Source organism: Borostomias antarcticus (genome assembly GCF_949987555.1).
Source record: "Borostomias antarcticus genome assembly, chromosome: 20".
NCBI classification, from domain to species: Eukaryota; Metazoa; Chordata; class Actinopteri; order Stomiiformes; family Stomiidae; genus Borostomias; species Borostomias antarcticus.
The window spans coordinates 6981867-6997275 of NC_140253.1; the positions used below are offsets into that span (position 1 = coordinate 6981867).

General features: G+C 44.8%; 2 protein-coding genes across 2 annotated transcripts; both read left to right on the forward strand.

Annotated features, from left to right (window-relative positions):
• The first annotated feature begins 1116 nt into the window (after nt 1-1116).
• frg1 (FSHD region gene 1) lies at nt 1117-9671 on the forward strand. The gene is made up of 9 exons (XM_084454323.1): nt 1117-1237; nt 1539-1606; nt 1701-1823; nt 5488-5545; nt 5796-5910; nt 6196-6300; nt 6877-6968; nt 8292-8402; nt 9507-9671. Exons 1-9 carry the CDS (start codon nt 1179-1181, stop codon nt 9541-9543), a joined length of 768 nt encoding a protein of 255 aa, XP_084310449.1. The 5' UTR covers nt 1117-1178; the 3' UTR covers nt 9544-9671.
• Nucleotides 9672-10765: 1094 nt separating this feature from the next.
• asah1b (N-acylsphingosine amidohydrolase (acid ceramidase) 1b) lies at nt 10766-15409 on the forward strand. The gene is made up of 14 exons (XM_084454339.1): nt 10766-10907; nt 11078-11124; nt 11410-11500; nt 11608-11694; nt 11822-11900; nt 12032-12106; nt 12226-12271; nt 12478-12622; nt 12775-12829; nt 12991-13072; nt 13342-13473; nt 14104-14227; nt 14562-14618; nt 14739-15409. The coding sequence occupies exons 1-14, from the start codon at nt 10839-10841 to the stop codon at nt 14826-14828; spliced, it is 1179 nt and encodes a 392-aa protein (XP_084310465.1). The 5' UTR covers nt 10766-10838; the 3' UTR covers nt 14829-15409.

The following is a 15409-nucleotide window of genomic DNA, read 5'->3' on the forward strand; positions in this document are numbered from 1 at the left end:
TGTGTGTGTGTGTGTGTGTGTGTGTGAGAGAGAGAGAGAGAGACAGCGAGAGAGAATATGTTTTTGTGTGTGTGTGTGTGTGTGTGTGTGTGTGTGTGTGTGTGTGTGTGTGTGTGTGTGTGTGTGAGGGAATGTCCTTTTCTGTAGGCCGACATGCATGTGCAGACTTTGCATGTGCAGAGCTTTCATCCGCAGGCCTTCCAGGAGTCTTGGCGGAGGGGACACAGAGCCCAGGTCTGGGCTGTAATTTACAGTAATTTGCTGGTCAGGGACAGCAGACGCACTGTCTACTGAGACAGAAGCCAAACTCCAGAGCGAGTCGGAGACAGTCTTACTACCACTACACTGCCAGTCTGGTCTGCGGGGAGTTTAGGTTTATATGGCCAAACTCTCTCTCTCTCTCTCTCTCTCTCTCTCTCTCTCTCTCTCTCAAGCACCAACACTTGTCTTTCGGTGTAGCCTATTACAGTAGATGTCTCTCATTTAATCTCTCACCACTCACTCACTCACTCACTCACTCACTCACTCAACTAGAGGGCTCACCACTCACACACTCAACTAGAGGGCTCACCACTCACTCATTCACTCACTCACTCACTCACTCACTCAACTAGAGGGCTCACCACTCACTCACTCACTCACTCACTCACTCAACTAGAGGGCTCACCACTCACTCAACTAGAAAGCTCACCACTCACTCACTCACTCACTCACTCACTCACTCACTCACTCACTCACTCTCACTCAACTAGAAAGCCACCACTCACTCACTCACTCACTCAACTAGAGAGCTCACCACTCACTCACTCACTCACTCACTCACTCACTCACTCACTCACTCACTCACTCACTCACTCACTCAGCTAGATAGCTCACTCACTCACTCACTCACTCACTCACTCACTCACTCACTCACTCTTACATACACACATACACACACACTCATCGCGAAATCTGGAAAATAAAGTGCGGAACCTTCCATGCCATTGTAACCGAGTTGACTTGGTTCAACTCACCCCTCAGCCTTAACCCACCCGCGCCCACCGAATCACGGCTTTTTTTTGCTGCGCCGCGATGCTTTTCTGCTTTGACTTTTGTTTGGACCTTAACAGCCACCATACACACGAATTGTTTTCGTTTTGCTAGTTTATCTTGTGCGATAGCTAGAGTACGAACAAATGGCTGAATATTCGCACATAAAATCAACCAAACTCGTATTGAAGGGGTTGAACAAAGGGTGAGTTAATTCACAAAAACATATCTATCTAGCTACGAACCATAGACTTAGAGATATGGATGTGGTTTGCTAGTTGGCCTGCTAGCTGGTTAGCGTTTGTAGTAGCTAGCTAGCTAGTTTAGTTAGCCATCTAGGCTAGCTATGTTTGTACTAGCTATGTTAGTAAATGGATGTCTTAAAGGAGTGTGTGTAGCTAGTGAAGGTGTGTGTGTGCGTGCTTACCTTCCTGGGCTTCTCTGGCTTGGGAAACCGTCCAGTCACGTTAACGTTCCAAATGTTGGCCTGTCTCTTCTCTTTGCAGGAAAAAGAAGAAGCACAAAGACAAGAAGAGGAAAAGAGAAGATGGCGAGGGGAAGGTTGACATCGTCGGTATGTATTTTAAAATGAAGTGAAACGAATAGAGGATTGCCTAGTCCTATGAGCACATGGAAGCGTCAGACCCAGATCATCCTCGTCCTTCCAGGTGGATGGTGGAGCGTCAGCGGCTTTGGAGACATATCAGGAACTGTGGCCATAGAGATGCAGAAGGATTCCTACGTCCATGCCCTGGATAATGGGCTGTTCACAGTGGGGGCCCCACACAAAGGTAAAGGGAATAACCATCTAATCATGTTCACTCCGCATGCAGTTGTGTTGTAGACATGACTCCTTATTTAATTATTTGACCAGGAGGGTAGTCTCATTGAGATTAAACATCTGTTTTTTAGTGTCCTGGCAAGACCAAGACAGGCAGCAGTACAAATAGACGGTTGCAGACATATAACAATTAAGAATGAAAACACAGGACAAATTACAGAATCATGAGAATAATACTAATCATCATCATTAGGGTTGCAAAATTCCGGGAATATTCAAAGTTGGAAACTTTCCATGGGAATTTATGGGAATTAACGGGAATGAACTGGGAATTTGGGGGTTATTTATACTAACTGTATTTACCTTGTCATATACAGACGTAAATATAAACATTTTGTTTTGTCATAGCAGACATGCAGGCAAACATTTCATTTTTATAATGACATTTTTGACTCTAATTGTGAGTAGAACTTTAATGGATTCTGCAGTCCTGTGTGTTAGGAATTAGCTGTGCGTGTGATGGAAGAATGCACTGCACATGGAGGAATGCACAGTGCAGTTGTTTTAACCAACATTGTTTTTAAATCAGGTTGTTTTAACCAAGATCTTGCTTCAAGATCTAGAATTGCATTTTATGTTTTTTTCCCCAACTAAGCTATGTTTAAGTTCCCTGTCATAGGGGTCCACAATGGTGTAGCAGTCTAATGCATCCAGATCTGAGTATGGCCGGATCCCAGAGGGAGGGCCTATTGGGCCGCCACTCCCAGAGGGTGGTTAGTTTAATCTCGGCTTGAGGGTTCGTCTCACAACAGCAACCCTGTCTGGTGTTGGAATTACGGTTTATGAGCTGAGAGTCAAGGAGTTGTCACAACCTTTCGTATTGCCGACCGGCCGGGCTGTGTGATGAATCCTCAACGGTTAGTAGGGGGGTAATTGGACACTAGCTCAGGTTAAATTGGCTACAAAATTGGGTGAAAATGAGATAAAATCCTAAAATAAATGTATAAAATAAAATAGGCTACAAAAAAGGCAAAATTTCCTAAATTCCCGAGCTTAAGTTACCATGGTAAATTTCCGGAAAGTTTCCGGAAAGTTTCCACCCCTTTGCAATCCTAATCATCATCATTCAAAGCATATACAGACAGATGTGCTTGCTTCCATGTCATTAAAAAAAAAACTTTAAGTGGTGAGTAAGTAAAACCGTGTCAAACTGTATCTCAATGCTCCATGGTAGACAGCATCCAGCATGTGTAGGTATTGCAAAGATCTCCTTATATTATAGCTTCAGATAGTAGCCCAGGTCCTAAGAAAAGGAGTCTTTTCATTCTCAAATCAGTTTCCTTTCTTCGTGATCATGAAATGGAATCCGGCGTAGAGACCAATTGCACAGAGAAATAAGTGTGAAATAGCATGCATAATACAATGCAGACCTATGCATGAATCTCTGCATGAATGCCCATTTTTCGAGACCATGCAATCAGTCTTGAGATGTAGTCACTTTCCACTCTTCTTACACTTCACCTAGAATGTCACAAAATGAGTCACTTCAGGGTATCTTTGAAGCTGCACAGATTGCACATTGAAGTACCTGCACAGTCCGAAATAGGCCAGGCTTAAGATCTGTATGGCTATTGATGGCTCCCTGATATCATAGTACCACTTAGAGCAGTGTCGCAGCAGGTGTTATTTAAAAGGAGCCGGTAATTGTCAAGAATATACGACTCCAGATTGGGGGCGGGCTGTTTCCTTTCTGTCCCAATAGCGAGGGGGCAGGGGAAGTGGCAAAGAACGGAGCTGTAATGGACTTCATGTTCCATTAGCCTGCCTAGTCTGGCAAAACAGGGGGCAGTTTTTTGTGTTCATTCATTTGTGGTAATGATAAAGGGTGGGGGGGAGCTACACTCTGTTGTTCCAGAATCTGTTAGAGATGCATTTGTGCACCCCCCCCCCCCCCCCCCATACACACACACACACCCACACCAGCCATTAATCTCCTTTCTGGTCCCTCAAGCATGTTATTGAAGATCATCAGTATGAATCCTGCCGCCTAGCTAGGACGATTCATGGTCTCCGTCCACCTGCAGCTATAAGACAGCAGGATTTGCTACAACCTGTCTGGAATGGCAGAACGCCTTGCTGGATTAGAGAGCATTTACCATTTACCAACATCTGTCTAGCCCCTGCAGCGTCTTTCTACTGTGGCAGACTAGGAGAGTGTACTGTGTTGTGTCTCTGGGCCAGGTTCGGAAGGACCTCACTGCTAAATGGGGCTGGGTTTAAAAAATCAATTAATCGATTTATGAATCGCAAAATCGATATTTTATTTAATGAATGAATGAATAAATGAAGGAATGAATAGTTCATTCATTCATTCATTAACCGAATCGATATTGAATCAATCAAATCAAATTGAATCGTGATAATCAATTCTGAACCTTGTGAATCAGAATCGAATCGATTCTTGAAATTCAAATCGATATCCAGCCCTACTGCTAAACCATCATTTCCCTTGCACCTCTCTGCCCTCGGGCTGCTCACGCTGAATACAATAGGCCGCTCTAAAAAGAAAGAAAAGAAAGGTTGACTCTGTGCTTGGAATTCATTCGGAGAGAGAGAGAGAGAGTGAAAAATGACCGGGAGATTGGAGCGGCCCAATTCCGCCGGTGGCATCCGCCCTGCGTCCTCCTCCGTGTGCACACGGGCTCGTTTAAGAGAGAGGAAAGAAGGATGGAGCTAGCACTGCACAGAGCGAGGGAGATAAGACATAGACACGTCCTTTTGTGGGGGCTCCTCAGTGTAGGGCAGCAGGTCCATGGATAAATTAGCCGCCGCAAATGAGAAGAGGAAGGGGGGGGGGGGGGGTGTTAGTGAGGAGTGGGGGGAGCGGTGCCCTTTCTGCTCACCTTAATGGTGAGGGAAAAGTTACAAATGCCCTCCAAGGAAACTTGAGAGACCAGAGGGTATATTTGGCATGTAGGCTAACCCACTGTACCCATCTGCTTAATTTGTCGCATGCACATGCACACACACACACACACACTATATATATATACTGTATATATATACTGTATATGGACTTTCTTTGGGAGATATAGAATTTTGAGTGGGTTTGGGATTGAGCAATACCATGGTCTTAACTGTTTCCTTGCAAACAGCGTTAGATTATAAAGTTGTCTTCTTGGCGGGTGTGCATATTTGCAACAGCACCATGTAGCCCAGGGTATTAGCCATTAATCACTAGGAATGATTAGAAAGACATGGAGTCTCTCAAGGGTGCACCCACTGTGGAAGGACATGATGCATATTGTCCAGCTCTGAAAATGACAGCTCATTATTGTACCTCTTATTACATCTGAGATTAAATACATAGATTTCGCAACGCAACAGTTTTTTTTCTGTCAAGATAGCAAACTCAGCTCAATTATTCGGAATGAACGAGATGCTCATTAGCACACGCGGAACGCTAACTCAGGCGGCGGCAGCGCGTGGCTTCTTCGGACGTGTGAAGTGATAATAAAGTTGTTGTCTCTCCTTTCAGGTTCCTCATTAAATACACTTTTAAAGAGAAAGGTGGGTGGAAAGCTGATTGGGCCTTTCACCCTCGTCTGATTAGAACATCAATCCTTGGATTTGTGACTCTCAAAAGGGGCATCTTGTCTTTGAATTTCTTTCAGATGATGAAGGGCCAGACCCACCTGAGCAGTTCACTGCCATCAAGCTGTCAGACTCAAGGTAGGTTGAGGGGATAACTAACATAGACAAATCTACCAATTCTTCCAAGAAAGACGTTTTGAGTTATGAATGTTAACTAAAAAAGTATTTTGTTGTTGTTTTTTTTAACAAAAAATCTAGAATTTATTTGCCTTGTAGGCTACAGTATATGAAAGTGAGCATTTTTGCCGTGGTCTTCCATTATCCAGATCTAATGTTACCACCCCCCTCCTGCTGTCAAATGTTTTTTTTACGTTCTTCTTTCCCCCAGGGTAGCCCTGAAGTCCGGCTACGGGAAGTACCTGGGCATTAACTCCGACGGTGTGGTCGTGGGACGCTCCGACGCCATCGGTTCCCGGGAACAGTGGGAGCCGGTCTTCCAGGAGGTGAGCTGAGCGATCGAGCCGTCAGTCCTAACTTCACATCCTCAAGTCATTTAACGTAGGAGACCAGGTAGTTGTCATAGACGTTCCAACAAAACAAGACATTTCCCTCACCGTTTGCTGTTTTGGTGGTTGAGGTAAATGTACTGGTCTCCGATGCGGCACACAGAGGAAATGCACTCAGCGCTACCAGTAATGGAGCCGTGCTGTAGATGGAGTATCTGCATGTGGTTGAAAGTCATTGCACAACGTCATTGCCTCTCGCTCTCCCTCCGCCTTTCTTCCCAGGGTAAAATGGCTCTTATGGCTAGTAATAGCTGTTTTATCTCATACTGCGAGAATGGGGACATTGCGGCCAAGAGCAAGATGGCAGGGGAGGAGGAGATGGTGAAGGTGAGCAGTCCATGTTTATTCACTAGGCTGCGTCCAGACACTCACACTCATTACACACACACACGCACACGTACACTGCTCCGTCTTGGCAGACAGAAAGAAGAAAATGTCCCAGTAGATTGGAGGAGCTCTCTCTGGGCTTGACGGAAGCACTAACAGGTGCTCTTTGAACTGAAATGACAGAAGACAGACAAAAAAACACTTTCCTGAGTAAGTGTGGAGAAATCAGAAAGTGTAAAAGGCCTCAGCATCTGATGAAGACAGATGCAACACACAGGTGTTTTTATTACTGTGAGTATACATAATAAAGATCGAGGGCTTTTGGAAGTTCTTTCGCTCTTCCATTTAGTGATTTCTCCTCAGTAACTCAGCAAAGCTTTTTATTCCTTTTGAAAAAACAAAATGCTTCTCAATTCACATTTGAAGTTATTGCTTTTCAAAATGCATCCCCATCTCTCTTTCTTTCTTTCTCTTTCTTTCTTTCCCTGCTTTCCCCCCTCTCTCTCTCCCTGTCTCTCTCTTTCTCCCCCTGCCTTTCCCTCTCTCTCTCTCTCTCTCCATCTGTATGATGAACAGATCCGGTCGTGTGCCGAGAGGGAGGTCAAGCATAATGACGACATCGCAGACGAGGACAGGGGCAACGTCAAGAGTTGCGAGGTCAATTATGTGTGCGTATAATTTAACCTTCCCTCCCCTGGCTCACACTGACACAGACAGGACAGAAAATACAAATGTGCGTGTCTTGTTGCATCTCTCGACCTATGATATGTTATGTAATGTAGAATATCGCTATATTATTGAAGTCACAAAAATACCCTTTTTCCAAGGGTATTTTGTTTTGCTGTGTATTTCTGATGTAATGGCGTTGAGCCAGGTGTTGTGGTTTTGTAGCACATGGCCGCTGTGCAGACCTGGGGGAGGCCGAGGCGTTTCACGTTGAGCAGAGAGACGCCTACGGGCGGCGGGCGGCCTTTCCGTAGTCTTGACAGCCGCCATCCTTGCGTCGCCCTGGTAACCCTTGCGTCACCCTGGTAACCCTCGCGCTCTGCTCTGCTTCGACGAGAATCACCGGCCTGGACGGGAGGAGGGAGGGAGGGAGGGAATAGGCAGAAGGCTGTGGTCCCATCAATTATTCCATCAATGGCCCACAGGGGGCAAGAGACGGGCCACTGTGTTTGAGGATAGGGCCCTCAGCCCCTCAACCCCCCCCCCCCGAATGGGACACCACTGCTGTTTTTTTTATACAGCCTGTTCGCGGCCCATTAAGCTCCCAGGCGAGACACATTCGAGGCTATTCTCCCCTGCCTCTTGTGCCCCCCCCCCCCACCGCCCGTATTCTTTTTTTTTTCCAAGCTAGAACGCCGGGGAAATGGACTCATCATGTTGACGCGATGATAATGGCCGCCCTTGAGCCCTGCTTCTTGATGTAGTGCTCAGCATCCAGAATGTCCTCCCGGAACGGAGTGCCGTTCCGGAGTCATAAACCACTGTCAGAATACCTCCTTCTAGCCTGGCCCTAAATGTTGCATAAGTGCCTGATAAAATCACTTATTTGTTCATAGCCCCCATTTCACTCTGTAGTCACTCGCTATTAGGGCTGTTTACTTCAATGGGAATGAAGTGGTTGAACGTCAGTGGTCCCAGACACATTTGTCATTGTTAATGTAATGTTTTGCGGTGATACGTCAGCTTTATGCTCTGTCATTGAGAGTACCAAGTTCGAAGGAGTCATTATGAACACTTTCACTCTGGCTGAATATTGTGATCATTAAAGAGCAATGCAGAGATGTCATTGCTGGCAGTTCCATGGTTTGATGTCAATTTATTAAGGGTGTTTCAAAATGTGTTTTCTTTTTGTGTGTGCCTCACTTCACTGTATATATAATATGTTTTACCGTTAACATACGTGTTGCCGTTTGTGTGTGCGCTAGTGTACATAGTGGTTGCCATTGGAGTGTTAACTGATGATGTTTGTTGTTGTTTATCACCAGAAAGAAGTTCCAGAGTTTCCAGGACCGCAGACTGAGGGTGAACGAGGAGGACAGCGGTTCACTGAAGAAGGCCCGGACAGACGGGAAGTTTCACGAAACACTGTTAGACAGGTAGGAAACAACTGTCCATGTGATGTTAAGTGATGTTTTAAACAGGTTACGTGAATAAATGATGTGTGGAGGTTAGGGTTAAGGCAAGGCAAGTTTATTTGTATAGCACATTTCAGCAACAAGGCAATTCAAAGTGCTTTACATGAGACATTAAAAGCATCAAGACAAAGTGCAACACATAAAAGGTCATATAAAACGAAATGCAAAAAAGGACACTTCTTTATGACATACTGAAATCTTCTTTCTTTTCACTCACTTACGTACAATGTCCTTCTGTATAGTTGCTCGCTGGCTTTTCACCAGTGCCTCAAACATCCTTTCTGAGCAAGGGACCACACCAGCTGTCAGTGGCCTGCTGTTGTGTCACTAGGCACACTTTGCACCAAAAATCCAACTCCTCCATTTCCAACATACATTTCCGTCTTTCTCTTCCTCCCTCAAGTCGTTCTACTAACATTCTCTTGTACTTTGCAGAACATTTAAAACAAAATGCAGGAAAAATAAAATACAGGAATAAAAGTTTCAGTGCAGTGTATGAATAAATAATAATTTGATTTAATAAAAAGCAGCGGCAAAAAGAAAAGTATTCAGTCTTGATTTAAAAGAACTGAGAGTGGCAGCAGACCTGCAGTTTTCTGGAAGTTTGTTCCAGATATGTGGAGCATAAAAACTGAACGCTGCTTCTCCATGTTTTGTTATAACTCTGGGGACAGAAAACAGGCCTGAGAGGTTCATAACCTAGCAGCAGATCAGAAATATATTTTGGCCCTAAACCATTCAGTGCTTTATAAACCAACAGCAGTATTTTAAAGTCAATTCTTTGACAGAGAGGAAGCCAGTGTAAGGACCTCAGAACTGGAGTGATGTGATCCACTTTCTTAGTCTTAGTGAGGACTCGAGCAGCAGCGTTCTGAATCAGCTGCAGCTGTCTGATAAGTTTTTTAGAGAGACCTGTAAGCACACCGTTACAGTAGTCGAGTCTATTGAAGATAAACGCATGGACAAGTTTTTCCAGATCCTGCTGAGACATAAATTCTTTAATCCTTGATATGTCCTTTAATCCTTGATATTAATCCTTGATGTTAACATTATTTCTTCCCACAGGAGAGCCAAAATGAAAGCAGACAGATACTGCAAGTGAGATGCAAGACCTGGATGATTGACATATCTTTGGTTTTCCTGTTTGCATTCATGAAGAGCATTTTCTTTTTCTTTTTTTTGATAAATTTGTGATTGTCATACTCAACTTTTAATGTACCTGTTCACATTTTTTTTTATTTTAAATCATGAATAAATCTTATTTGGTCAAAAATGGTGTAGTGATTTAGCCCCTACTCTATTCCTTCTCTGGGAGATATATAAAGACAGTCTATCCTTTGGTAGCACAGGTTACTTTCATTGTGAAGGGGCTATCTCTTCCTCATCTCTCAAGCATAGACATATTACCAAATGGGCCTACCAGGCCCAGGGGCCCAAGACCTCTCAGGGGGCCCTTTGGATTTCTTGTTGCAGGGACACCGATAGAAATTTAGGGTGAGATTCCTTACACAAACATAAAAAAAACATTAATATTTTGAACAGTTTATAGGGGCCCACTTCTTTTAAAAAAGAAAGAAGCTTGTGTGGGCTACATATTTTGCTTTACAGCAGGTTCCTTGCATTTCCAGTTTTTAAAAGAAAACAAACGATGAGACCAACAGTGTTGCGGCGAGGCTGTAGGGGGGTGGGGGGAGTGGGTAGGGAGGGGGGCCCCTCTACACATCCAGGCCCAGGGGCCCATTTTTTCATGATCCGTCTATGCTCTCAAGACAATAAACTGTGGAAGTGACTACAGTGTCCTAGATAAGACACGGCCTACTTTCTTGTACAGTATTATCCCAATACCACTACATTGCTTGCTTAGCTAGACTATAGTTCACTGTTTATGTCCATGTTTTCAGACTGCTGACAGAATGCTGACAGATGCTTCCGTTATGTTTCTGTGACAATTGATTCTGGATGCTTCAAGCTTCTGTGTCCATGTGGCACAATTCACTTACACAATTTGACCTGATGAGCACCTTCTGTCTGGCAGGCTGGGATCCGACAGATTGGTTTGACCAAAGGTACTGAAACCCCCGGCTAGACCCTTTTTCATGCGTCTTAAAATAATCTTGTGCACTTGTTTTCACTAATTACAAGTAATTTACAATTAAATTACAAATAACTAATAGATAATGTATCTTAAACAGGGTGCATTTGATGAATTAAATGAAAGCGCTGCTGGATTTGAAGCCTACCACCCCCTCCATTTAGAGCAAATGGATCGTCCCTCAGCTGAACAGTCACGAGGAAAAGGCACTACTTCCGCATCCAGTCCAACCAACAACTACAAAACAAGTGAAGTCAGTCAGAAGAGTTCAATAACAAGCCAGAGTCGAACAACAACGGGGAGAGATGGACACGCTGTGTTGTCTCATTTTGGTCTCTTTATCTACGGCCGTTTATGGCCAGTTTGTACCACCGGTGAGTGATTACAAAGCGTGAACATTTAGTTCTCTTCTTAATAGTCTTACTAGCTGAAGTTAGCGAGGCGAGCTTGCTAACTGCACAGTCGCCGATGTTGGCAAGCCTTATGAAAGATGTCCCGTCTGTTGTGAACTTAACTAAGCATTGCATGGACTGGTCTGTTACAGTACACGGAAGAATGTCGAACGGACATGTATCCTCCTAAGGGCCCAACGTAAGTATCTTGTTTAAAGTTATTACCTGTGTGACTCTCACACACAAACACACACACAAACACACGGTGTCTTAACATTGGACGTGTGTCCATGCATAGGGTTCAACTAGACCTAGACAGTACTACTAGTAAATACTTGGAATTTCTTGTCACTTCTGGGGGCTCCAATGAAATTAGGAAATGAATCAACAATGAAATGAGGAAATGAATCAACATCTCTCAGGAGCTAGTGTAGTGACTTTGATGGAGTTACTCTTAACACTGTTGCCTCCTCCTTTTGAGCAGGTTCAAAGGGAGCGTGACCTGGTACACAGTAGACCTTGATAAACACCCCAGCGACCGGTGGACTGCAATGATCACTGACAAAAAAGCAGATGTGAGAATCTTCCATGTCGCTTTGGTCTCAATTTTGCCCATTCAAATGTAGTTTATGAGTAGCGTGAACATAATGGTCTTTCTGACAACTTGTCTGGTTTTCTTTAGCTGGTGAGCATGATCCAGGCCATTAAAGATTTGGCTGATGCTTTCGTGCCTAGTGGGAAACTGATAGAAATTGTTGACAAAGGTTTGGTAAGTGTTTTTTATTGTCCATTTCAGCTTTAACACCTTAATAAAACTGTGGCAATGCTTGATTTGAAAGTGCCTTTGTTTGAGGTGTTTATGATTCTTGGTTATGGCTTCTTTGTGTTCTGTACAGCCCTTAGTGGCGAGCACCCTCCCCTATCCTTTCAGGGATGAATTAAAAGGAATCGCAACCGCATCTGGAATCCCTCTAGGTAATGTTCCCTCAAATCTCTGTTTGGTGTTTTGTTTGTGCTACCCCAGTGACAGTTCCTTAATCTTAGTGTTCCGTGTGTGATTAAGTCTCTATTCTGATCCATGTCTGCTTCCCCTGTTCGTTCTTTAGGTGAAGTCGTGCTGTTCAACATCTTCTATGAAGTGTTCACTGTGTGTACTTCACTTGTGGCAGAAGACAGTAATGGTAGGTGTATACGGGGATAGCAGACAATGTCGACGTGATGTTACAATGCTTGTCTTGAGTTTTTATCACACACACACACACACACACACTCTTGGGTCGCTGACTCCGCCTTGTTCCAGGTAATCTCATACATGGGCGGAACCTGGACTTTGGGCTATTCATGGGGTAAGTTCTTGTCAGTTTGTGATCATCTCATGTCAAGTCAAAAATCAGACAAGTTGATCTTTAATATTACGGCGCTGTTGATTTATTGTTGAGAGGCATATGGAAGAAGAATAATACTTCTGAAATGTGTTTTTAAGTATAGCCTAAATAGTTTATAAAAGTATAGCCTACACAAAAATGATCAATCTCTTTTCTTTTTGTCCAAGCTGGGACATGAAGAACAGGTCGTGGCTAATCACAGAGAAGCTGAAGCCTCTGGTGGTCAACATTGACTTCACAAGGAACAACAAGACCGTCTTCAAGTCCACCAACTTCGCTGGATACGTGGGAATGCTGACCGGTATCAAGCCTGTGAGTTTTCGGACGTTCCGTTCAGAGAAAGTCGGGTCGTAGATCACACATCTGGTTGTCTTCTCTGAACGTCACTCACTGTAGATGTAAATTGGCGTGTCGTGCAAAAGGTTCAAATCATAACGATGGGCCTGCTCTTGTTTTTCTTTAAGCACGCGTTCACGCTGACCATGAACGAGCGCTTCAGCCTAGATGGAGGATACATCGGTGAGGCTAAACTCCCATTAGTACACTTGAATCTGATTCATAGAATCTGATTCACATCAGATTCAAATTCATTCATTTGACATCTCGCTCGAAATATGAGGACCGGACTGTAGTCCTGATCATCATCATCATCATCATCACCACCTTCTGTCCACCAACAGGGATCGTGGAGTGGATTCTGGGACAGAGGGATGGCATGTGGATGAGCTTCCTCACTCGCTCTGTCCTGGAGAACGCCACCAGGTACCTGCATATCCCTGGCTGTTGGCGTCGGCTCGAGCCGAACGCATCCTCTTCCTGCTGTAGAATAATGCGTCTCGAGGCTAGAGACCTCACTTGAGCGGCCCCGACGGCAATTTGCAAAGACAACGCATTAAACGGTGCGCTGCGCTGAAAAGGCCAACGGGGCAATAAAGCCCGTCTGAGATGTGAAGACAAAAGGGTCAGAACATTCAATCGCAAGTGGCAGCACCAGTAAAACCGCATGCTCTTCTCCTCCCTGTCCTGTGTAGCTACGAGGACGCCAAGAACCAGCTGGCCCAGACCAAGCTGCTGGCTCCGGCCTACTTCATCCTGGGGGGGAACCAGACAGGCCAGGGCTGCATCATCACCAGGTCCAGGGTGCTCAGCCTCGACATCTTGGAGTGAGTATGGTGGTGGTGGAGGTGGTGGTTGGGGTTGTTTGGGGTGGGGGGGGGGGGGGGGGGGTTGTGCCGGATCTACGGTTATTCACGTAATTGTGTAGTCCCTTTAGCAGCACTGTTTGACATGTCAGTGCGGTAGACTTGAGTGTTAGTTCACTGGAGCTGCGGTTACAAGGTTTTGATTTGTTGATCACCAAAAGAAGAATCGTAACACTGCAGTTCATAGTCTAAGACAACAGCCTAGGGCTAGCTTAAGGGCTTATCTAGAATATCACTACAGTCAAATGGATGTCATGAAATTGGGAGCGTGTGCACTGTGAGCCTTTGGTTTGAGACCACGGGATGAGTCATTTCTTATTTGGCCCGTGAGTGGGATTGAGACACAGCAGTCAGTGTCTGAACACCACTTGACTCTGGAATGACTTGACGGGGGTGCGCTGGTCACATGATCTGCCATGATGCAGCAATTCTGAAGAGAGTAGCTAGACGGTTTTGTAAAACAAAAACGATTTGCAATGCAATGCTTTTTAAATTTTATTTTATTCAGCTTTTATGTATACAGATTAGCCTCAAAGATACCAAGCCTATGTCCCAATGCGTAGAACTAATCTGATCACCGTCGTCTGTAAGGATTGACGTGAAGCTGGGCCGCTGGTACGTCCTGGAGACCAACTATGACCACTGGAAGGAGCCCCTGTTCCTGGACGACCGCAGGACCCCGGCCATGAAGTGTATGAACCAGACCACGCAGGCGGTGAGTAGAGCCCACCGCGCTCCAACACCGGGCCATAGGGACCCTCATGTCAGCCGGTTGGTTTAGTTTGACCACCCTGCCTCTATACCTACCACGGTGTTACGTTACTCAGAGGGCACTTGAATTAAATCTAGGAGTGGAGCTTGTGCAGCAGGAACTTGAGAAATCAAGACAATATTGTGATGCTGATAGGATAATTTTTTGCGGTATGTATGTATGTATGCATGCATGCATGCATTAATGCTCTGGTTTAGATGCATGCATGCATGCATGCATGCATGTATGCATCTAAACCAGAGCATTAAATAACCTTTCCCTTCCCGTGTCTTTCCAGAACATCACTCTGAAGACCGTATACAATGTGCTGTCAACTAAACCAGTCCTGAACAAGGTAAGCCCACACTAATATGTCCAGTGTACCGCCCTTTTCCTACACATCCGTCTTAATGTGGAGCAAAGACCTCCGAGTGACCTTGTCCTCCTTGTCCTCCACCCCCCCATCACGCTGCAGTTGACCACCTACACTACGTTGATGGAGGTGTCCCAGGGGACGCTGGAGTCGTACATCCGCGACTGCCCCAACCCCTGCATGCCCTGGTGACAACGTCCTGACAACAGATCTCTGATCAGTGATCAAACGCTCTAATTGCACAGAAAGGGGGGAGGCGGGTGGGAAGACGAGCTCAACCGGTACAGGTGCAGGCAGTGGAAGAGACATTCTCGTCGATTTCCAAGTCAATGCACAGCGACTAACCACTATGAGATCACCTCACAACCGAGCACTAGCTTTTTGAGATTTTTTTTTCCGTTAATGTTTTTGAAACAATGCAGGTAAAAAGAGAATTTTATAATGCTGTTTTTAACTGATCTGTTGGAAATAATAAAACAGCCTTCCTTCCAACAGCTTTAGCCTTTTCAGTGTTGCTTGAAATCACGTCTAATCAAGTCAACAGATTGTGCGAAAGATAATTAATGATAAACTGGTGTTTTGTGTGTATTTTGTAATATGACGGGGTGAAGATGTTGCTCAGTGCCCGGTCGTGGGATCAGGGTCTCTTACTGTAACGGCACATAATTGTAGCATTGATGTCCTGCATTCCTCCTGGTGTTGACGGTTGCTTTTCCAAACTCTTAATGTCCTTTCTAATGTGATTGTTCTTGTTCAGAATAAAAAATAAACAC

Coding starts and splice junctions, on each gene's coding strand:
- frg1 (XM_084454323.1), top strand. CDS start 1,179: ATGGCTGAATATTCGCACATAAAATCAACCAAACTCGTATTGAAGGGG. Junction 1,824..5,487: donor AGTGGGGGCCCCACACAAAG/GTAAAGGGAATA, acceptor AATTTCTTTCAG/ATGATGAAGGGCCAGACCCA. Junction 6,969..8,291: donor AGTTGCGAGGTCAATTATGT/GTGCGTATAATT, acceptor GTTTATCACCAG/AAAGAAGTTCCAGAGTTTCC.
- asah1b (XM_084454339.1), top strand. CDS start 10,839: ATGGACACGCTGTGTTGTCTCATTTTGGTCTCTTTATCTACGGCCGTT. Junction 11,501..11,607: donor TCACTGACAAAAAAGCAGAT/GTGAGAATCTTC, acceptor GGTTTTCTTTAG/CTGGTGAGCATGATCCAGGC. Junction 12,623..12,774: donor TGCTGACCGGTATCAAGCCT/GTGAGTTTTCGG, acceptor TTTTTCTTTAAG/CACGCGTTCACGCTGACCAT.